The 24,407-nt window shown below is 38.6% G+C and overlaps 1 protein-coding gene across 2 annotated transcripts; it reads left to right on the top strand.

Annotated features, from left to right (window-relative positions):
- Positions 1-19: 19 nt before the first annotated feature.
- On the top strand, positions 20-24,319 carry AFG3L2 (AFG3 like matrix AAA peptidase subunit 2). 2 transcript variants are annotated; one of them, XM_053979601.1, is made up of 17 exons: positions 20-161; positions 5,205-5,304; positions 5,791-5,859; positions 6,303-6,418; positions 7,361-7,513; positions 9,663-9,737; positions 11,160-11,281; positions 13,562-13,835; positions 14,381-14,518; positions 16,341-16,494; positions 17,065-17,172; positions 17,296-17,421; positions 18,466-18,576; positions 19,148-19,263; positions 20,181-20,381; positions 22,007-22,201; positions 23,323-24,319. In XM_053979601.1, the coding sequence occupies exons 1-17, from the start codon at positions 36-38 to the stop codon at positions 23,563-23,565; spliced, it is 2,427 nt and encodes an 808-aa protein (XP_053835576.1). In that variant the 5' UTR covers positions 20-35; the 3' UTR covers positions 23,566-24,319. The 2 variants fall into 2 exon arrangements, with proteins under 2 accessions (XP_053835576.1, XP_053835584.1); XM_053979609.1 differs by lacking the exon at positions 20-161 and adding an exon at positions 901-957.
- The last annotated feature ends 88 nt before the right edge of the window (positions 24,320-24,407 follow it).

Here is a 24,407-nt window from a genome sequence, read left to right on the forward strand (position 1 = left end):
CGTCAGGCCGGCGGTGACGGCGGGTCCGGGCGGCCATGGCGCACCGGTACCTGCTGCTGGCGCGGGGCGGCTGCCGCCGCCGGGGGCTGCCCGGGGCCCCGCTGCAGCAGCTGCTCTGCCGGAGGGGCCTGCTCGGGGGGGCAAGGCCCTGCCTGGCGCAGGTGAGGAGCGAGCACGGCGGCCGGGGGTCGAGGGAGGGCCGTGGTGGCGGGCGGCCCCGAGGCGGGGAAAGGCGCTCCGCTGCTCGGAGCCGAGCGCGTCTGTGCTGCCCGCGGCCTTCCCTGGCTCGTCCTCGCCCCGTCCGGAGGACGCAGCTCCGGCCTGTTCTGTGCCGGCCCTTCCGGGCGGCGGCGAACGAGGGCCCGTGGATGGGTGAGCGGGCGCGCTGGGGTGCTGCGCCTCCCGGCCTGGAAGTGGCAGCCGGCTCCGTGCGGGAGAACCTGCGGGCTCCTTCGGCCGCAGCAGAGTTGTCTTGCACAAGGAGGACGAGGCGACACCGCAGAGCTGCTGCTGGTGCTGCATCTCGCTGGTATTCATAGCGACTTAGAATGTTAGGAGGTTGAAGGGACCTTAAGGATTTTCTCTTCCCAACTCCTCTGCCATGGGCAGGGACACCTCCCACTACACCAGGTTGCTTAGAACCCCATGCAGCCTGGCCTTGAACACTACATCTGCAGCTTCTCTGAGCAACATGTTCCAGTGTCTCACCACCCTCACAGTAAATAATTTCTTCCTAATATCTAACTTAATTTGTCCTCTTTGAATTTGTACCCGTTACTCCTTGTCCTATCACTACAGTTCCTGATAAAGAATCAGTTTCTTGCTTCTCTGTAGACACACTTCAGATACTGTAAGGTAACTGAGCTCTCCATGCAACTTTCCTCCAGGTGGAGCGACCCCAACTTTCTCAGCTTCTCTTCATAGAGGATGGTTCCCAGGTTCCCACTGGTTTCCCAGGTGCTGTGTCCCACCTAATTCCAAAGTTCTTCCCTTGCTTTCTCAGGGTGATGAGTTGTGTTAGGTGGATTTGTGGTTGGGTGAGAGGCTGAAATGTTAAAGATTAGTGTCTGAGCGGTTTGTTTTGGGTGTCAGTGCTCTGGAAAAGAGGAGTCTGGTTGTTTGCATCCCGGGATTGCACAGTGCAGTGGTGCCATGAATCTGCACCTACAGCTGTGTTACTAACTGATAAATCATGATGTCTGTGTGTTCATTCTTAGTAAAATGGCCTTCACTGTCAGCTGTTACAAGATGTGTATTGCCCTCGTTGACAGCTCTAACATAGTGTGGGAGTGACAGGCCTATGGGGCTGCTTGGGAAAAGGAAGTTGCTTAATTCCTCTCTCTTTCATGGGCATCTTGCTTTTCTTTGTGTTCCTGTACCATAGAGTGGTGAACAGCCACACCTTTATAGCTGTGAAGGTTATCTCTAGGATAGTGATAATTGTGAGAGGAATACATACAGAAGGATGTTAGTAGCTTTGTTGTCAGCATGAATATGTAGCTTGTTTTTAATGGTGAATTTGGTTTTGTTTGGTCAGAGCCAAACATCATTTCAACAATAAATAAAACATTGTCAGCAGTGCTGCTGATCTCTCAGGAGGCTAGTTCTTGTTTCTTTCAACAAAATTTAGTGAGTTCCTATTTGGAATCAATCTTAGGAAGGGACTTTGTCATCATTCTAGCATCTGGCTGCGTGTGTAGGCAGAAGAATGAGGATATTTGTTCCATAAAAGCCATTACATTTTTTTTAAATTGATCCTTCTTTAAGAAAAAGTGAGTGGCTTGGAATCATAGAACCTTAGAAAGGCTTGGGTTGGAAGGGACCTTAAAGATCATCCAGTTACAGCCCCCCTTGCCATCGGCAGGGACACCTCCCACCAGACCAAGTTGCTCAGGGCGCCATCTCATCTGGCTCTGAATACTTCCAGGCATCCACAACTTCTCTGAGCAACCTATTCCAGTGGCTCACCACCATCTAGGAGTAAAGAATTTCTTCCTAATTTCTAATCCAAATCTCTGCTCTTTTAGTTTAAAAACATTTCCCCTTGTCCTATTGCTATTTGCCTATGTAGAAAGTAACTTGCATTAAGGTAAATTTCTTTACCAGCTTTTTGTTGCGTGTTGTCCCCTTTCCCCATTATATTTGTATGTCATATTTGGTGGCTGTTAGATAATTAAGACTTTTGATTTAATTTTGCTTTGATTTGGAACTTGATAATGGGTAAAACTGTAAACTTCCAGCTTTCTAGAATTAATGGATTTTCTATCCTATTTGTATAGCTAAACAAATGGATTTTCTGTTCCTGCTTTGTGTAGCCTTAGTTTTGTAAACTTTTTAAGTAGTTCTGCTTGTGGTCTTGGGTTTATGTGGCACTCTGGACTAGTAACATTTCATGGGTTATTTTAACTCTAAAACTGACCTTGGTGTGTTTTGCTTATCTAGACCTTACATTTTAAAAAGTCTTGATTTTTAGGATGGTGTTACAAGGTTTGCCTGAAAGAAAAAAAATCAGGTTTTTGTTTTGGTTTTTTTGGGGTTTTTCTTTTTTATTTTACATGCAGTGATTTTTTTTGCCTCTGACTGGGAGACACTTAGCAAGAGTTTCCCAGTATACAGCCTGAAGCAGCATCCAGTCAAAATGTGCTGTTTGCTTTCTCTCTGTTTAGGCAGTGGGTGTGCTTATATCAGCTAAGCTTGCTGTGGCATCCCCCTTGCCAGACACCCCCAGGGACAGGCCCTGTATCAGGATGATCAGTTTTTGTGCTGATGTTTTAGAGAGTTCTTGAATATCTCCAGTGAGGGAGACTCTACAGCTTCTCTGGGCAGCCTGTCCCAGTGCTTAGTCACCCACACAGTAAAGACGTTCTTCCTCCTATTCAGGTGGAGCTTCCTGTGCAATAGTTTCTGCACATTGCCTCTTGTCCTATTGCCCAGCACCACTGAGAAGAGCCTGGGTCAACCTTCCTGGCCCCCTCCGCTCAGATACTTAAAAACAATAATGAGGTCCCCTCTCAGCCATCTCTTCTCAAGGCAGTCAGGTGACTCTGAACATGCCGTGAAGTCACTTGTTCCTTTTTCTCACAATGCAGCTTCAAAGCACTCAGCTCTCTGCATATTAACTTGACAGGTGACTACGTGTGTTCATGGAATTTAGGATATGTAGAGACAATCTGACAGGAAGCAATCCCATTATTCAGGTCTGCCCTGAAGTTTTATCTGCTTAGTCTTCTCTCTCCTTCACTTAAACTATAACTTAATTCTGTAGTAAACCTGTGCTAGTCTAGCTGAGCCAGGCAATTTGATTTGGCTTACTTAAACTTTTCTTTTAAACTTGAGCAGTTGTTTCGTCTTAGTTGGAGTAAAGCTTTCAGAATATTCCAGTCTCTTTGCAAATAAAAAGTAATCTGAGTTTGCAGAACTAAGTCCCTAATTTTTGTGTGTTGTAGGGGACCACTGACATAAGAGAAAACCCCGCTGTTTCTTTGAGTTTCGTCAGTTGCTGCAGCATTCACTCCCTGTCTGTATTTGAACTATACATGATCTGTGGCAAGCTCTTTTTATTTTATTGCCCACATGGCTGCATCCCACTTGTCCTAAAACTTCTTCTAGGAGCACAGATGGAATTGCTCATGTTGGAGGTCATAGTGTATTTGACTTAGTAGCTGTTCTGTACACTAGCTTCTCTCCAGACTATCTGCACTGCACATGCTTCTGATAATCAGTGAAATACCTTATTGGATTTTCAGTATCAGATTTTATTCAGACACATGCAGCGGCACAAAACTAATGGCTTGATCAAGCAGCCCAAGAATTCTTAGCTCAGTCTACAGCAAAAGCAAGGAATGAGAACATTTTGGTGTTCTTCTTGATTCCAGCAGGTGGAACTACAGGGATGCTCGAAATAAGTCTAATGTATTTCATCATTTAATAAGGGGTGGAAGGGGAAACTCCAGACAGAAGATTTCAGCAGAGTTACAGCATTGAATGGCAGCATGCCTAAGGAAGTTCTAGTGTGAAATCAAGTAATCAAAAGTTTATTTAATATGCAAAAATGGGTTTTGTTTACAGCCACTGTACCTTGACTATAGCACTGAGCTTCCCTTCACAGAAATAATCCTGGAGGTGTTAGTCCCAGATGGATGTTTGCTGTCTTGCAAAGATACTTGGAGTCATGTTTTCAGGACCTATTGCTTTTCAGTTAGTGTTTGGTTTTTGCATTTTACTATTTCTGTGACTCTTAAGGTAAATAGCTTCCAATCAAAAAGAACAGGAAACTGAGTGCCTTTATGTGGCGGAGGGAGTGGAGGCAAAAGGAAAGTCAGTCTGTGGGGAAATCTTGGCATGGATAATAATTTATTTCTCAGAAGTGTTGGAAAAACTTACGAAGGGGATTTTATCTAAAAGATGTCCTTGAAGAAATCAGATATGATTTCTCTTGAATAAAATTGCAGTTTACTCTTTTTTAAAGTATTCAACTCTAGTAGCAAAATTTTGTTAAGAATTAGTGAGTTTAAATATTTAAATTTCCCTCATTGCACTTAAATGATGAATAACAGTAAACAGCCTTAGAACAAGGAGCAATAGCCTTAGGTTTGTTGTGGTTTTATAACTGGATGTTTGCCCACACAGGACTTTAGATCTTCTTTTTGAACTGAGATTCCTCATCAGTTTTAGTTTCTTAGCTGGATGTAAGCATTGTCTGCCACATCCCTTTCTTTTGCATTCAAGTAGATCTCTCACGTTCAGAAGCTACAGCTTTTTAACTATTTGAAAAAAGGTTGCAGACAAAACATGATTCAGTACTGTGTGGATCATGCTTTTATAGTCACCGTTAATGTTGCACTTTAATGTCATTTGGCTGGTATGATGAAACGTGTCCCATAGAAATCAATGTGCATTTAATGTTCATAGCTTGTAGTGTTTTCTGCTTGACTTTTCTCTTTTAATAAAGAATGCATTGTTAGTGTGTAAGATGAAACTCTGTTCTTACCAATGAGAATTGAAATCTCCTTGCTGTAGAAATTACTCATTTGATTAACTTTTCTCATTGTTGTCCTACTTTCTGGCACAGAGCAGTTACTACAAAGTCTATTGTACAATTCCAGTTGTGAAACAGTGTCTGACTAGCTGCAAGGCTCTACTAGTAAGCTTGAATATTTTTGTGGCACGTTCTTGTTGCTTTATATTTCTTTTTCATCTTTCAGCTCTGTGACCAAGTTACCCCTGGAGTTACTGCTGATAGAAGCACTGTTTTGGCAAGTGTAATCGCTGCTTGCAGAAGGCTTTTCTCTCAACCTCCCAAAGGTGACTGTAACTTTGACTTGTGAAATGAAGCAGACTGCTTACATACCTTGCTGAGGACTGCACATATGTACTATTTAGCTTTATTGTCTGTGGGAAAGTCAGTTCTTGTACTAACCAGCCTATAATCTTGAGATGGAACATTTGATTTATGGGATTTTTAGGAACTATTAAAGAATAGTGTAGTTTGCTCAACTTCACACTGTGCAGTGGAGCTTTCTGTTGACCTAAGTTCCTCTATCTCTGGTTAAAATACTGCTTTACTCTAGGTTATTAAATAGATGTGGTATTCTCTTGTCAACACTGTAGATTTATTTATGGAGACTGGGTAGAGCTTTTCAACAAAAAGACAAGAACAAAGCTGGTTTTACAGTCTGTATGTTCCTAGCTTCTTTGCTGGTGTATATATTCAGCTTGTGATGACTGAAGTGTGATGAAAGAATTGTAAAATAAAAACCAATTGTGAGCTCCTTTCCTCTTTCTCAATAGGATTTGAAAAGTATTTTCCCAATGGGAAGAAATCTAATGGAACTAAAGGTACACCTGGAGAAACAAAAGGTACAAAAAGCTGCTTGACTTCAGTTCTTTGTGGAATGTGTATTCATTAAATTAGGTTTTGGCATAACAATTGTGAGTTTGGGTTTTAGGTTTTTTCTTTATTTTTCAGGGAAGATATATTTGTGCCAGATTAGTTTAGGAGTGCAAATTGATGTTTTTCTATACATGATATGAAAGCAAAATAATGTTCATTTTCGGGAATAGTATTTATTTTTATGCTTCTGTTGGAGTTCTGTCCCTCAATATTAAGTTAACAGACTTCTGGTCATAACTGTCTCTGCCATTTAATGGACTATATATCTGGTTTTCTATGGAAAGTGCTGTTTTTCACATAATCTAATTACTGTAGTATTGCAGACTAGTATATTTTTCAGAACAGCTCCTTAATATAACTAATAAAAGGTAATGTGAGATTAGCATAAGATTTTTTTTTTTTTAATTAGAAACAAAGCAAGCTACTTCCAGACAACCCAGTGGAACTAGTAGTGGAGGAGGTGGGAGTGGTGGAAAAAAAGGAGGCAAGAAAGAAGAAACTAACTGGTGGACCAGATTACAGAAGGTTTTGACTTTAAAATATCTTTCTTTATGTCACTGTCTTGTCTTCATTAAATAACCTTGCATGATTTTGCTTTTTAAGGCCATATTCTGGTTGCCCAAATCTTGCTCAAGCCTCCTGTGCCAGGCCTTTCATGGCAAGTGGCTCTAGGTGGCTCCCCACTCTGTGCCTTTCATGAATAACTATTTTGTGCATAACTCCAGAGGCATCTACCTCTGTTCAAGAATGTTAATGAAGTTTAGGCTGTGTGAATGTGATTGCTAGTAGTCAGTATTCTTAGAGGGGAGCCTCAGACCTTTAAAGGCCTCGTGTTTTGTTTCAGTGGCAATTTGGAGAATTTTCTGACCACACAATGCTCATTAAATGTGGTTTGCTCTTACATGTTCTGACCTTGATGGAATACTTATGTGAGTTTCCCTTTGAAATTTATTGCCAGCTGTAACACAAAGATGATGGCACCTGACAGTACAGGAATGTATAAAATATTGCTGTATATATATAAAGAATGTTTTTGGTGCACATTTTTCATCCTCATTTTTGTTTTTGGCTTTTTTTCTTCTGTTAGTTTTTGCCTTTATTTTTTGTTGGTCTTGCATGCACTCCTGGAGACCAAGGATAGTTGTTTTTAGAATGGAGGCAGAAAGGTCATGTGATTTTTTTTTTTTTTTTCTTCCTTTCTAAAAACAGTAGTTCATGGTTCAAAACACTTCAATTACTGTTTGTAAAACACTTAAAGATTTTCTATTGCTGTAATTCCTCGGTTCTATGTGAAAATTCTGAAGTGTGCTCATACAACAAAACAGACCTTTGTTTAACATTGTCTGTGGCAACCTTGAGGGCAGGGAATAGAAGCTACAAAGAAATACCAGAACCTGTTTTCTATGTGCTTACTGTATTACAGACTCTAAATTTCTTTTTTTTTTTTTTGCCTTCTCCATTTCCTAGGGTGACATTCCATGGGATGTCAGGGAGTTTCGGATGTATGTAGTGGGAAGTTCTTTTTTCTGGACAATGGTTGTGTACTACTTCTTCTTCAGGGTCCCTGGGAGAGAAATCACCTGGAAAGACTTTGTCAACAACTACCTTTCTAAAGGATTGGTGAGTGGGGAGGGGAATCAGTGTAAAACATCAGAGTGCTGAAGATGCTCATTTCTGCCTCCCCAGTTAGGCTTGTGTTTGTGTGTCTGTAGAGTGAGAATTGGCTCAGTGTAGTTTCTGATGGAGGAAGGAATTAGCTTTCATTTTAATCAGTTCCTAGATCTGATGTTCAGGATGGATGTGTGAAGATTTATGTCATTTTAAGAGAGGAGAGGGAATAACAACTCGGGACAAAACTTTGCTTGGATGTCTCATGTGGATGCTGGTATGAAGGGGCAGTGTAGCCACACTCTCTTTGGGTATGGCTTTATGTCAGGCAAGCTGACATAATGGCTTAAAGAGACATACTAGCTGCCTTTGGAAGAAGTTTACTCCTAACCTTATCACTTGCATGAGCCCATCCCTCTGAAAATAAAAGGTTTTCTTCTTGTTTTGTGCCTGAAATCAGTTCCTTGGGGAATCTGAGAAGCAGCAGTGAGAAAGGGGTGGGTGGGGAATGGAAGAATCTTTTCAAGGACAATGCATTGGTATCCCTTCATCAGCCTGACTGTGTTGTAAAGTAGCCTTCTCTCTTTGTTTTCTCCTCTCATTTTTTCTTACCTGGAGCCACTACTGGAGCAATCAATTTTATCATCAGTATCCTATCTCTCTGTAGAACTTGGCAGCTTTCCATACTTGGAGTAATAGGTTGGTGATGCCCTGAAGTTCAGGAGATTGTGTCTTGCACAGGCTTTTTCCACTTCAGGAGCCACTAATTCTTTGCTCTGTTCCTCCCTGCTGGTAGCTTTACCCTATAGATTAGGGAAGCATTGGGTTGGTTCGTCCTCTAGGTTTCAGACCTAGAGGGATTTTATGTTAACACAAATTAACCTTCCATTGCCTTACTTTGGTAAGCTGCTGAACAGGGTGTGTCTTTCTTTTCTAACTGATCTCTGCAGAGCTGCTCTGTATCCTTCTGCCTAGACTGTCTTACGATCAGTCATATTCTAAATTGGTGATTTTGTACATCTTGTGAAAAAAACCCATACTGATTAAATTTCTGAACCAGTAAGACACTTAACTCTATAAATATATTAGTTTAGCTGTTACAGTGAACAAAACCTGAAGCCTCCTTGCAGAAAAGCATTGTGAAAGTAGGCTGTTGCACAAAACCAAGTTTCTTGTGTCTTTGTAAGATGTAGTGTGGATATTCAGACAGATTAAATGTGTAGCTATCAAGTACTGTCGGCTGCCTTAGTGGTGGGGAAAAGACAGCACTACTGGAGTCATGTGCTTTTCAAAACAAAGGTGTTCAGGTAGTGTTGTGTGAAATCAGATTAGTTCTAGAGTGACTTTTTAGCTCATGTCTTCAATTCTACCAGAAATGACCACATGACCTCATGTGAGTTCAGAGAACAAGGTTACTAACCTGTGTGCAGTTTAGGCCCAACTTCTAAAACTAGATTGCTAGTTTTAAATGCTTTAAAAATGTCAAAACCAGTTATTCTACAGAAAGGGGAAGAAAACATGGAAAAATTTTTAGTTGACTTCTAGTAAAAAGGCCCTGTCAAATACAAGAATCTAACAATTGGAAGAGACCTGTAAAAAAGATCTTAATGGTATATATCTGCTAAACCTATAGCACAGTTCCTAAGTTTATATGGTATCTGTTACCTCAGCTAAATACTTCTTTATCTAATTGATGTTATTGTATTTAATATTGTAGCACTGGAAGCCCTTTATATTGGGGAAAACAGTTTTAAGAACATAGTTCAGATTTCTCTCATTTTGCTCAGTTTGATTTGTTTTGGAAGCTGCTCTAAGAGTTTGGAATCCTATAACTTACTGCTTTTGATGTTTGACCGCCGAGACAATTAACTACTATTTAACTATTTTACCATAACTGATTTTTGCTGAGGCACGCATTGAGTTTTTCCTTCAGAAAAGGGTAAATGTCAATCTTTCAATCTAAATTCTGATGTGCCTTTTTTTCATTATTGCATACATGATTCCTAATGGCAAACTGTAGACTGTGGAACTGTCCTGATGTACGTGATTAATTGTAGTCTCCTAACTGGAAAACAGATTCACATTAGTTATCTGAAGCTGTGGTGGAAGCACAGTGACTGTACACTCTTCACTCAGGTTTTGTTCTTTTCTCCTCCTACAGGTGGACAGACTTGAAGTGGTGAACAAGCGCTTTGTTAGAGTCATCTTTGTTCCTGGAAAGTCTCCTCATGAATGGGTAAATACTTTTAATACATATACATGAGATACTAGAAGCAGCGAAACAGTATTTTTATGTAAAGTTTGAAACAAAAACTTGGTCTGGATCATTAATAATTTCTTAATCAAAACCATATTTTCTTGTTACATTATCCTAATTCATGTGTTTTTTACTTTACTGTATCAATTGTTTTGCCACAGATACCTTTAAACTATGACAAGTAGTTCCTTTCCAGCACTATGCTCTTTAATACAGACACTTAAACAGGAAGAGCAAGAAATTGCTGAGGGTTCTGTATTTTTAATTGCTGTTTTCCATCTGCTCAAGAAAATCCCAGACTTAAGTCCACATACTTAGGAATCTTTTCTGTTCTAGACTGCTTTTAGCCAGTTACTTGAGAAAACAAAAAGAAGTGTTTGTTTCCAAAGTATTTATTTCATGGAGTTGTCTTCTAGTAGCACAGTGAGGAATAGGCTGATGCAGGTGAAAGCTTTCCAAAGAAAGATACTCAGTGGCAGAGACCTATTAAAAAATATATAAAACTTCCATAGAAAATTCAAAGAAGCATTAGAAAAGCTTTATCAGGTTACCTCTTCTTAGGTGGTAGAGCTTTTCTTAACTGTATTTCTGAAACAAAGAAAGACAGATAGCTCCAAAGACGCATACCTCCTGGGTAAAGTGAAATTTGCAGCAATTACTTAATCAGTGAGTTTCAGTGTGGCTTATTTATACACCTACTCTTTAGCCCACATACAACCAGTTGCCTTTGTTTCCCAATCATTTAACTGCTCTGTTTTTTCTTTTTCAATGTTAGAGTGAGGAGGGACAAGTCAGGCAGGTCATAGTGCAAAAGGGTAGATTTTCTTGACGAGATCTCAACACATTTTGAAAGTAATGGCTGGATTTTTCTTTCTGGTCTGTGATGTGATAAATTTTTGCCCTTTTTTTTTTTTTTTTTTTTTGTGAGACAGCTGACTTTAAAGCTAGTATAAACTGCAGAAGCTTTTCTTAAGAAAAGCAAAAACCTTTCTTAATCAGAAGGGCTGAGACCTTCAAATGAATCAGTAAGTTGTATTACTGCTGTGTTTCCAGGTTCAGTGCTCTGTATTATTCTGACTATATAGCTCCCTTATAAAGATCTGTTTATTACTCCCTTCCATTTTTTTTCTGGAGAAAATGCCAGGATTTCCATTTGCTTAAAGTGCCATAAAACTATTGGGATTTATCATCTCTGCAGAAGCAGTGATAGATACAAGTGTATTCAGGTTGGGAGCTTCAGATTTGTGTGCCTCTTATACCAGTTAAACACTTGACAAGGCAACTTAAACTTGGTCCAAATCTTAACACATGCACAAGGAATTACCAGACTAGAAGAAGCTGGCTTGTAGTGAAGATGAAATAAGATGGGGCACTTGGTCATCTCTGCTTTTTTCCTCGCAGTACGTCTGGTTTAATATCGGTAGTGTGGACACTTTTGAACGCAATCTGGAGACTGTGCAGCAAGATCTGGGAATAGAAGTGGAGAACAGATTGCCTGTAGTCTACTCAACAGAGAGTGATGGGTAAGAAGTTGCTTTAAAAAGTCACTGGTGAAAAAAAGATTGTGTTTACAGTAGAGAAGTAGGTTTGTAATATGCATACCTTATGCTTCACTAGGTGGCAGTATGATCAGAATAACAGCTCGGGTTTGAGTGTTAAGTGTAAGAGAAGCTGTTCAGTACTTTGTCTATGAAGAAATCCATATCCTCTTACTCTAAATATAGCTTCTTATTATATAAATGTTATACTGTAACTCCTTTCTTCATTTAAGCCCTTCCTCCCCGTGACTTTTACTAGAGCAAGAGTTAGCTGGGCACAGCAGCAGGGCTCCAGAGATGATGCTCATGTAGATTTCTGAACAGACAGATTATATCATAGAACCAAAGTATATTGGCTGAGTTATTCTGGACATCAATTTTTGGCCAAAAACTAAGCATAAGTCAAAGTTTGGGGCCTTGGAAAAAAGCAAGAAATGGGTGATTAAGTAGATCACACTAACCTGCCTGTTAACAGAAACTGGAAAATGCGTCATGCTATAAATTGTTAAGAAAAATAGTACTGATACTAGATTTACAGCATTGTTTCTTCCCATTAGGGAATAATGGCTCTTATACTAGGTTTGTGTTCTTTGTATTAGCCTTATGTAGCTGAATTTTATTGACCTTATTTAGAAGACAGTAAAAGTGCTTCTCTGATATATTTTTCCAAATGGCTTACAAGATAAACGTAATCTTGTAACCCAAGGACTAGTTTCTTTTTGGTTCTAAGTGAGCAGTTTAGAAATTACTCCTGCTGATGTGTGTCAAACAGGTTTTTTATCATCAGGAAGTTCGACTTGGGGTGTAGTAACTCATGAAAATGGCTCATTTACTGCCTCTCTTGTGTTTACATACATGGTACTTGGGGGTATTTGTTTTGATTTGGGGGAATGGAGGAGAATGTCTTGGTTTTACTGCAGTGTGTGTTACCAAGCTGCTGCTGCCTATTGGTGACAACAAGAAGAATGGTGGTCTTAACTCTGGGCAATCCTGCAACTTCAGACAGAGGTTTTTATTTCCCTGTTCTACACACTGCCTGCCTCATTTCTCTGTTTCTTTATAATGGAGCATGCTGTGGTCCATAAATTAACCTGTTGAGCCCTTATTTAAACAAACCTGGGGAAAAAACAAAATGGTCAGGGCAATGCAGCACTTGTGTGAAAACACTGCATGTCGGCCTGAGGCTTCTCACCACAGACTGGGAAAGGTAGATCAGTTCCTATGCCTTTTTCAGCCTTGTACAGGCCTTTACTTCCTGAATCCCTCTTTCTGACCACAGCTCTGATTCTTTCCTCCTCAGTGTCTGTTCTTCATATAGGTATTTATATATATTGCTCTGCCCCAGGAATGCCACAGAAAACAGGAGAGAGCAGCTATATGTAATCAAAGTACTGCTGTTCCCTGTTGGATCAGACTCTGCTGAATACCACAGTAGAGGGAAAAATCCTTCTTTTCCTCTTTATCCCAGGAATGTGGGTTATCTGTAAAGCCTGGAAATCCTGTGCTTTATGATTGTCCTTCTTTTCTGCATTTTGTTTTTGCCAAGTGTGGCTGGAACGTCTTGTGACCTGTTTGTTGAAGCTGTTCCTTTTCACAGAAAAATCTGTACAGTGCTCAGATACTATGATAAAGAGAACTGTGTTAGGGTTTTGGGCTTTTACAGAGCTGTGCTAGAAAGCTGGAGGACAATGGACAATGAATAATAATTTAAAAAAACCAAAACCACAAAACAGAAACAAAAAAACCCACCCCAAGAAACCACCCCCTCCCCCCTGCAAATCTGTATCCTTGAAAATGAAAATGGAAACATTGAAAGGAGAAAAAAAATGCAAAAAGCTGAACGACCTAAGGGAAGAAGAGTCTGTATTTTGGAGAGAAATTTCTGCTTGAAGTAATAGGATACACTGTCTATATACTACTTAATGCAACTTACTTTGAGAATATAACAATTTACATAACTAGTCCTGTAAATTTACCTTTGAAAAACAAGCTACTTCTGTTTATTAGGTAATGCAATTTTTCCTCTGGAAAACTCAGCAATGTTACTTGATTTGCTTGGTTTAAAAACAAGCAACTATAAGTATAACAATTTGTTCTCGAATTTATTTTGATGGTTTTCCCCGTGTGAAGTACAAACTTTACAAGTTAATAGAGCATTAGCTTATGATACTTTGCTTATGATGGAACCAACATCGTATATGTGTTATTTGCAGTAATGGATTTTTGTGATAGGTTTCTCTTTTTTTGTTTTGTTTTCCTCCACAGGTCATTTCTCCTCAGTTTGCTGCCTACAATTCTGATTATTGGTTCATTGCTGTACACATTAAGAAGAGGTCCTGCAGGCTTAGGTCGGGCAGGGCGTGGAATGGGTGGACTTTTCAGCGTTGGTGAAACTACAGCCAAAGTCCTTAAGGATGAAATAGATGTTAAATTCAAAGATGTAGCTGGCTGTGAGGAGGCCAAATTAGAGATAATGGAGTTTGTGAACTTCCTGAAAAATCCCAAACAATATGAGGATTTGGGAGCAAAAATTCCAAAGGTAAGGGATTGATGACTTAGACTTTGTTCTTCTAGTAGTCCTCAATATTCTAAACTGTACTAGGATTGTTTACGTATGCAATGCTTTCCAGCTTCTGTCTTCCAATCAGAAAAAAAATAAGTAAGCATTAAGTGCCAGCAGTGTAACTGTGGTGCCAGAAGACTTGCCTTGTGGAATACATTGTCTGTTCACAAGGACCAGAAGTGTTACACATATAGGTATAACAGCAATCTTGCAAGTAGTTACTACAGAATTGCTTTTTGGCTGTGCTGGCAGTTGGCATGCTGATGACATACCTTTTTCTTTTTTAATATGTCAGTCAAAGAAAACACTGTTCCTGCAACTCTTAAGACAACATGGTAGTGTTGTATCTAATTTGTTTTTCCTTTTGCTCCTTTAAAGGAGGGATTAATCTTCAATTATTTCCTTGCATGATTTGGACTGTGGTGAAAGAAAAGCCAAAGGACTCAATATCATTAACATGTTTTTTCATAGGCTTAATATATGTTTTCTTCATGAGGAAAATATACCTGTTTCTCTTGCAGGGGGCAATCCTGACAGGTCCTCCAGGTACTGGGAAAACACTTCTGGCTAAAGCTACAGCTGGAGAAGCCAATGTGCCATTTATCACCGTCAATGGCTCAGAGTTCTTAGAGATGTTTGTTGGTGTGGGTCCAGCGCGAGTAAGTCTTTGGCCTTGCTGTTTTCTTTCAGTATTGGCTGTTGAAAGGATGTTGTCAGGCTTGGGAGACAAATGGTTTGATTACAGCTGAAGTTCTTTCTTCTATGCAGATTTCTTACAAGTGATGCCAGATGCACGTCTAAACACAAAAATCCCATCAGTGTACCTTTAATAAAAGTTACTAAGGCAGTTCACTAGCTGGTTTCAGCCCATTAAGGATGTGCCTCTTTTCAGGTGCTTGAGAACATGTAATAGCATTCTTTAAGCTCTCATCTGAAGTAAATTTACTATCTGGATCAGAAATCTGTAGCTCATTTGACTACTGCTATGGGAATGCCTCCTCCTGCTCTAAATCCTGCTTCTTTGAAGAACTTTATTCTCTTTGTTGTTTGAAACTCTTAGTTATAAAGAGTTGTCTACGACACACAGATAAGCTTCTGATTGAAATGAGTCCAATGACTGATTTCTGGAGATCAGGTGTTTTAAATAACCAAATATATGTCTGATATTTTTTTGTGCTTTCCTGCCTTAACTGTCTTAAGAAAGCTCATTAAAAACATGTGAAGTGGTATAAACAAGTTACTGATAGTGTTTTATGGTAATTAAAGTTTGGGAAAGTATGTGTGTATATATATATATATTTTTTTTTTTTAATATATATATATATTTTTTATATATATATATATTTTTTATATATATATATATATATATATAAAAATTATAATGATACTCAGACTTCTGTTGTCAATAGATATGTGAAATGCTCCAAAGCAAAGTGACTTAATTTTTCTGTACCAGTCTATGAAAGTACTTTTACTATCCAGTGAAATCTGTTGATATAACTTTGGCTGGGAATCAAGGTTTCAACACAGTTGATAATTTCTGATGCCTGTAGAAAACAACATGAGAGAGTTTTATTTTCAGTTCCTATTAATTTATTAAATAAGGCAGTTGTTAGTGATGCTAAATTGATCATTTGTAAATTGAATGTGCTAGAATTAAAACTACTTACACAGCCTTGATTTCTTTGGTGACTTTTTAGTGTATATGCATATGGAAATCTTTAGTTTCCATAATGCATATACACTAAAAATAGTTGTTTGATTCTGGATTTCTGCTTATTCCAGTGAAAAGAGAATTCACTTCAAGCATCTGCTATGTGTTTATCTTGTTTGTTCATTGTACTTTGAGAAAAACAAATTGGGTGACTTTGTGTTGTACAGCCTACTGTCCAAAATTTGCATCTCTTCATATGCTGGACATTTTTTGTCATCAGAGACATGTTTTGTAATTGCATCACTAATGTATAGAGTAGTAAAGCTCTGAGCTGCATCTAATTCTCACTCAGGTCAAAATTCTTCCATTAATTTTTCATTTCCTGTTTGCTCCAGTTTGATTCCTCAGTTGCAGATCTGTTAACTCACTGAACTGGTTTTAATGAGGTCCTTCTGATAGGTTTGGAAGCACAGCAACATTGCAATGTTGCATCTAAAATTCAAGTCAGATTGTGCTGCAACTAACACAGTGGTTATGTAATACTTTGCTTAAAATATGAAAGTCTAAAAAAAATTCAGCTATCTACTCATCTCCCAGATGTTTTCTCCAGACTTCTAGAAGTTAACTTCCAAATGAATATTTGGAGGGGAATTAAGTAACTTACCATTGCCTTGAGGGCTGGCTGAAGGCTTTGGAATGAATGCTTGTTCAGAGCTATACCCAGTTACAGGGATGCTGTTACTGATGTGCCTCCTCCCACCCCTTCCCATCCCCCAACTCAAAAGAGTTACAAACCAGTCTGATACATTCTTTGTTCTTTTGTTAAGGTTAGAGACTTATTTGCTCTGGCTCGTAAAAATGCCCCGTGCATTCTCTTCATTGATGAAATAGATGCAGTAGGGAGGAAGAGAGGAAGGGGCAACTTTGGAGGACAGAGTGAGCAAGAGAACACACTCAATCAGCTTTTAGTAGAAATGGATGGTGAGTATTTAATGCCTAATACTATGTTATAATAACAAGGATATTGGAAAGAATATGCTTGTTCAGACCTGCTAACTAAGATTTGGATTCTAGCTTAAATTCAAATTGTCTGTTTCCTTGTTTCCAAAAATAAAGCACGGTGACTCACTTTGCTGCAGCCTGATGTTTTACTAAAATTCATTCAGAGAAAAAGAACCCTCATTCTGTATCTCCTAATTCTGTCATAGTTGAATAGGCAAAAAAATTCTTCACAATGAGACCAGTCTGTCTGTAAAAAATATAGCTAGCCATGCTGATTTCCTGAGCAGTTAATCTATTATTGTATTTTGAAGATAAAGCAGGATTTGATACAGTACTTCACAAAGCAGAGCCCAAGGCCATTTTCTTGCTTGTTATGAAAAGCTGGACAATGCAGCAATAAATAGAAACATTTTCAACTTTAAGATCATTTGTTTGAACTGTCAGTTTTCACATGACCCTGTAAAGTGGGCGGTCTTTTTATTTTTGTTGGTGTTTTTTCACAGAAATTATATTTACACAGCTTTTCTCTTTATCCCTTTTCTTTAACAGGGTTTAATACAACCACAAATGTAGTAATTTTGGCAGGTACTAACAGGCCAGATATTTTAGACCCTGCTCTGATGAGACCAGGACGCTTTGACAGGCAGATTTACATTGGTAAGTTTTACCTGGGTGCCTGAAGTCACTGCAACTATTTATATATGTAGCTTCCTTGCTCAAACTCAATTTGAATATATATGTGTGTGTGAAAAGTAAAACCATATGTCTTCTATTTTAAAGGACCCCCAGATATAAAAGGAAGAGCGTCCATTTTCAAAGTTCACCTTAGACCTCTGAAATTAGACACTGTCTTAAATAAAGACAACCTAGCAAGAAAGCTTGCATCACTAACACCTGGGTTTTCTGGTAAGTGATTCCTAATGCCACTATTATTCTCCATTTTCTGTGTAAGCTGTAGATATTTGATTTCCCTACTAATTCTGGTTTTCTTGCACCTGATCTTCTGGATGGCTTTTGATTTCATTGTCTTTACTGGCACAGCCTGAAATTCTCTTTACCTGTTAGAGCAAGTAGGAGATTTCTGAGGGTCTCAAGTTTTGTCAGCTTCAGTCAGGGTGACATGAAGAGGGAGTTTTTTCTGTCTTCAGGACAAGCAATTCAGAGGTTTCCGATTGCTATCACTTGTGTGTGTGTTCTTCCTTTGTTTGTTCTTTCCTTTGTTTCATTCTTGAACACTTCTGGGGAAGACCTGGTTTTTGTGGAGTTTGTGTGCATATTCTGTAGGGGGTTTTGTTTGTGGATGTAAAAACCAAAAAACAGTGCAGAATTCAACTACTGGTCAATACAGATTTGAAATTAATTAGATTATAAGCCAGTAATGAGAGTTCTCACATCTATTCCGAATTCAACACTTAGGAATTATTCACTGGTTTTTGGTCTATATAAAACTGATTTTCTGGGATTTGACTGTCAATGTTTCTGGCAACTACAGTGATGATGTTTAAGTTACCTCAGTAGCACCACTGCAAATAATTTTAACAAAAAGTGGATGGCATGAAATCAGTAATGTGAAAGGATATCTTCTAAAGATATGCCAATATCTGAGCTATACAGAATTCACATGTAGGAAATGCATGCAGCTAAATATATACTAGTTTAAATATAATCTGTTGCAGACAGAAAAGGAAGGTAGGATGTATCAAACAAGTACTTCACTGGTAATAAACTTTATTTATTGGCTGTCTACCTATGAGAAAAATCCTAAAGCCTATAACTATAGTACATGTATTTAATTACACCTTGAATAATTAAGCTATTTCAGAGCACATTACCTTTAATTTTCAAGCTCAGTGAGAGTTTATAGCAAACTAGTTATAGGTAAGATTATGTTTATGCTAAACTCAGAGGAAAGTGTTGAAAAGGATCAGTAATTCTTGCCTTCTCTTTTAGGTGCTGATATTGCTAATGTTTGTAATGAAGCTGCTTTAATTGCTGCAAGGCATCTCTCAGATGCTATAAACCAGAAGCATTTTGAGCAAGCAATTGAAAGAGTTATTGGAGGTAGGTGAATAGCACCAATTGTTTCTCAGAAATTGTTATAGGCAACTCCCTTTTTTTATATGTGTAGGAAGCCATGCTTTTGAATCTTTGTCCTCCTCTTTGAGGTTGTTTTCTTTTTCTCCTAAACACACTTGAGATTTAGAAAAGAAGTATCCTGTCGATATTGCTGACTTCTGTAATAGAGGAAGGGGTACAAATTTCATCAGGACACATCTCTAATTTCTTCTTCAAAACAGCAAGAGGAAAAACTGTTTGGATTTAGGGATGCTTTTAACTGCTGCTACCCTGAAATAGTCTAGAAAAGATTTTTAAAGTTCAAATGTTTTATTTAAATATTTGAATATTCCTAAGAACTTCAATTGAAACTAGAAAGTCTAAGGAAGGAAAAGGTTACACTGAAACCTGGAAGATGTGAATTTCTAAAACTTGCAGGGTTTTGGGGGTGTTTAAACTTTTCCAGTAGATCACATGTATGGCCTCTAAGTATTGCTCACCATCTTTGCAAATGAGGTGAAGGATTTCAGAGGAGAAAGTTGTGTCTGAAACTATTAATCAAATTTATTTTACAAAGGTTTGGAAAAGAAAACTCAAGTACTCCAGCCAGAGGAGAAAAAGACAGTAGCATATCACGAGGCAGGGCATGCAGTTGCAGGGTGGTTTTTGGAACATGCTGACCCACTGTTAAAGGTAAGAAGGTTAATTTGAACTTTTAATTTTAACATTAGCATGGACAACATCTTTTTCTTTGTGGTTTCTCCCCCTCCCCCCCCCAAATGTTAAGAAGATACTAAAATATATTAAAAAGCAGCGTGTGTCAATTTTAGAGTACATTTTGGTTCATTTCTTGAAACTTTCTTAACTGTTTTCTGACTTAACTGTTACATAGTTTGTAGTATAAATGTCCTTTGAGAGACCCGTTCTTTTCATGGGTCTGCTGCCTTGATGGCTGCTTTTTCTCTGAGGCTTTCAGTACTGATCAGTGGTTTAAATTACTCTTACCAGGTTACACATGTATACTTCAGGAATATAGAAAGCAAAATTTTAGTTTCAGTTTGCTTTCTTTTGGGTTCACAGCGTGACAAGTTGAACGTAGAGGACAAAGCATCCCAATCTCCCAAACTTGCTTTAACATTCATAGTTTTGCGTAGCTGTGTTTTTAATCTCAGGCTTAAAAATATTGTACAGTTTACTGCTGGAAGAAAGGTCATTAGTAAATGTGGAAATTCCTTCAACTGTTCAGAATGCTAAAGGTGGAAAAATGCTCTGTTACAGAGTACATAATGCCCAATACATAACATTCAAGGAATTGTGGATTTTAATTAAAATGGCATTTTTAAAAATTTGATACAGTTTTTAGAGAAGATATGTCAGTGGTCTTACCTTTCTTTTCCAGATATTCTAGTAGTTGTTATCCCAGTTTAGAGCTAGCCAGGGCTTTTAAGGATAAAACACACTGGGGGTAAAACTGTAAACGGAAATAATGTCTGAGTTAAACCTCAAGGGTGAGTATGGTGTAGGTTGTGGTATTAAAAAGTAAGTCACACTGAAGAATGCTTTATGGTTTTTAACACTGTTAGTTGTAGCACTGTTACTTTTGTTTGTAGGTATCTATTATTCCACGTGGTAAAGGACTGGGTTATGCTCAGTATTTGCCCAAAGAACAGTATCTTTATACCAAAGAGCAGCTACTGGACAGAATGTGCATGACTCTGGGAGGACGTGTGTCTGAGCAAATCTTCTTTGGAAGAATTACAACTGGTGCCCAAGATGACTTGAAGAAGGTGACCCAGAGTGCATATGCTCAGGTATGGGCTTCAGTGAGATTTCTTTTTTTGCTTTACCTTCTTCTTTATCTCTGACCTAACTCATATTTTGCTATGATGCAATTTCATCAGGTGCATCCCTAAGAAACTTTGTTTCAGGAAACACTGTACGAATAAGTGTCATGGTGTTGTTTAGAGATGCTGATGACTCAGATATTTTGAGTCTCACTACAGCAGTCCGTGCATTAGGCTTCAATTACTGCCCTACATCTGCCCACAGGAACATGCATGTTGCAGTTGGATCCCCTTGGATTCAATTACACGTAGGAATTGTTATACTTATTTTAAAATGGAATTTAGTGCTCAGATTTGATCATATCATCCTAAATTTACAATTTCCCAGTGTGAAGATTCAGTTTGGATTCACATTTGAAATCCAGACAACCTTGTATGAAAGCACTATTAAGTCTGTTAAGTCTATGTGAATTAAGACATTTGGTTTGTGTTTGTATCCTATTAACTAATGTAGATGAGTAACTTAAAATTTTATCAATGCAATGACTCACCTAAGTGTAGCTGTGGGTTACACACAGGTGTGTTACTACATTTCCTGCATCAGGACAAAGGCTGTCATCTCATAAGACACTCACAGGGAGCAAGAGACATTTTGGAGTACACTTATTTTCCCCTGCACGCTTATCCCCAACCCCCACCCACTTCCTGATCTCAGGCGTGCTTCTTCTTGTCTCAGTTCTGGAAGGCAATGTGTAATGATACCCTGTATATTCTATGAGATCTTCAGTGACTCTTGTTCAATTTAAAATTTATAAAATAAGTCTACTTACAGACTTTTGTACATGTCAACCAAAAAGAAAGTATCAAACTTTTCTTAAGAAAGCAGGTCAAGATGCTTGGTTCTAATGGTGAGATCTCTTTGAATTCTGAATATTCATTGTCATACCTATGTGCATCTTGCTAGACTGAGAAGTGCTGCTTTAGTAACCATCAAATTGATAGTAGCCATGGAGTGAATAAATAAATAGCAATTTGAACTGGCTTCTGCCTCTGCTGGAGCAAAATGCAACTTAAAACATCCACATTTGGCAACCAGACAAGTCAGTATTCAGTACTGAGTCAAGCAAGATAAGAATTGTTTTCACATTTGTAGAGGAGTGTCTTGGGATGAGGGGTAGCATATGATTTTTGGACTTGATAGAAAAAACCTTCAAGACCCTCTACCTTAGTACTTAAGTCAGCTTATCTTTATGGGTGAGTAGAATATGCTAAACTTCAGAAGTATTTTGAATTGGCAAAACACTTCTGTTTCTGGTAAAGGGTTTTACTGCTTAAGGAAGGCTGAAGTGTTTTTTGTGTAATATCTTAGAATTTAAACAGCAAAGCACTATGCATACCACTAGTAACCACTTTAAAATGCTGTTATTTGTGTCTTTCACTTTAATCAGTAAAAAGAAATAATTGAAAGTCAATGCACATGTGTTAACTTCAGTAGACTTGAGTTTTCAGGGAAAGGTTGATGTTACAGGAAAAGATCAGGTTATAGCAAAAGGACTTCTTCCTTTCCTTTTTGTTGGCCATATTTTACATCAACATACCCTAAATTCTTGCTGTCTCTCCTTTGTTTGATTTTTTTTTTTTTTTTCCTTCAGATTGTTCAGTTTGGTATGAATGAAAAAGTGGGGCAGATTTCCTTTGATCTCCCTCGTCAGGGAGACATGGTCTTAGAGAAACCTTACAGCGAGGCAACTGCCAGGTTGATAGACGAAGAAGTACGGTCGCTAATTAACATTGCCTATGAAAGGACATTAAATCTGCTGACTGAGAAGAAAGCAGAAGTGGAGAAGGTGAGCATTACAGTGGTTTTAGCCACTAAGTTCCAGCTGGTAAGCCAAAATCTGAATTGAACTGAATTAGATTTAAAATAGAGACAGTATATGAGGAACTTTGCTCAAAACTCATTTGATGTAATCTTGAGAATGTGTCACAAGACATAAGAGAAACCTCCTTTTGTGTTGGAACACCTCTGAGCATCTCACGAGCATGATTCAACATCCCTCCCTGCTTATGTGGTCAATATTCATTTGCAAAGTTGGAGGGAAGAGTCTTCCCGCTAACATAGGGTTTAGTAGATGTGATAGGCAAACTTAAAAACCCAAAGATTAAATACCAGGATCCCAATTTTTTGAGCTGAAGAAGCTCTTGTAAGCAGGGAAGTTCATATGACTTCCTTTCTCTGAATTCCTTTTGAGCATTAATAAAAATATCTTTGTCTTCTTCCATTCCTCTCCCTTGGCCACTTGTGACCTGCCTCACTGCAGCCAAGATTCAGCTTGTGCATATTCTCTTTCTTCTTGCCACAAAACCTGATACAGTAAAAGGATAATTTTCTAGCATAGGCATCCAATAGGCTTACTGACAAGGAGACAAGTTTGTATGTGCTCCATAAATCCTGTTGTAGCAGGTCAGCATCCCAAAAGAGATCACTGAATGTGGTTTGTGCTGAACAATGAGCTCACTGACCCAAGGCTGCAAGCTACCCTGGTGCAGTGTTCACACATTGATATTTTATGTCTAAAAAAGCTTGTAACACAACAGCAGCCCGACTGAACCATCCCCACTGACTGGAAGGGAACACTTGTTTTCATCTGTCACTTACTGTCTTGCATCAGGAGCCTTTTGGCAGAAGTAAAAATCTTCTGTTCTGAAGCAAGAATAAAAGCAACAGTGACCCACAGTGAGGGCACTTTGCTTAATCTTAAAAGCAGGATTAAAAATAAAATTGTATTTGTGCTTCCTAAAAATGCTCAAGGGAGGAGAAGAATCTTGTATCTGGTGAACTCTGAACAACCTGTTTTTTCTATCAAAATTAATCCATGCCAAACTAACTGCCTTAACAAACTCTTCCAAATAGAACAGCCATCTTAGGTATTTGATATGTATGATGTAACTTGTTGTGCTATTCCAGGTTGCCCTGCGGCTTCTGGAGAAGGAAGTGCTTGATAAAAGCGACATGCTAGACTTGCTTGGCCCAAGACCGTTTGCAGAAAAGTCTACTTATGAAGAATTTGTGGAAGGTACAGGAAGTTTGGATGAGGATACTTCACTACCAGAAGGCCTTAAAGACTGGAACAAAGAGCGTGAAAAAGAAAAAGAGGAGACAACAGATGAACAGGTCGCTAGGCAGATCAGAGGAGGGATGCCATTTTAACTGTGAAGCGTGTGCCCATGGTGACTTGCGCTCTGGAAGAGAAACAAACTCACCTAGTTTGTACTTCAAAACAAAAAAATATTTATTCAACCAAACTGTATTAGGGATGGGTGGAAGAGTGATCTTCTGGGATAAGATACGGATGTTCTGCTTCTGATGTACGTGTGTGAGATCATCAGTTCCCTGGTAAAAGGTGATCATCTTTTGTTTGCCAGCTGGAGAAGCATACAAGGAATTCGAGCTGCAGTGGAACGCCAGAACTGAGCCTCTCAAGCGCTGGAACAGTTCAGATTCATGCACAGATTTTGTGGCACTGGGTTTTTTTTTTCCAAACATCTGTAAGCTTACAAAAATCAAAGGGTTTTTTGATTATTTATCTAAACTATACCTGTATGTGACCTGTTTCCAAAAAGAAAAAGAATCATACAAAGTGCATTGTCAAATGTGAAAGTCTGGTTGTACAAAGTACTAGCTTTGCAAAACTATCGGCTCTTTCATCTGACCTGTTCCCCTTCGCCTCATTTTGATTTTAGAGTTTGTCTACAAAGAACTGCCATGTAAGTTGACAGTGAAACTGAACACTTGCTTATTTATCTTAAAATGTATTCATGGTTCAGTGTCTTAAATTAAGTCTGAAACTGTTTGGCTCCTGCAGTTTTACCAGTCAGTTTTTTACAGAGTTCTGTAAACTATTGAACATATGAATGTGATGTGTAAATACAGTTTGAGTCAATAAAAACAGTACTTTTCTGAACTAAGCTGTCCCTTTTTTTTTTTTTTTTTTTTTTTTACTAGTTTCTGGGTATAGAACTCAGAACAATGCAAAACTCTGTTAATACAGG

Source organism: Vidua macroura, chromosome 1 (assembly GCF_024509145.1).
Source record: "Vidua macroura isolate BioBank_ID:100142 chromosome 1, ASM2450914v1, whole genome shotgun sequence".
Taxonomy (NCBI): domain Eukaryota; kingdom Metazoa; phylum Chordata; class Aves; order Passeriformes; family Viduidae; genus Vidua; species Vidua macroura.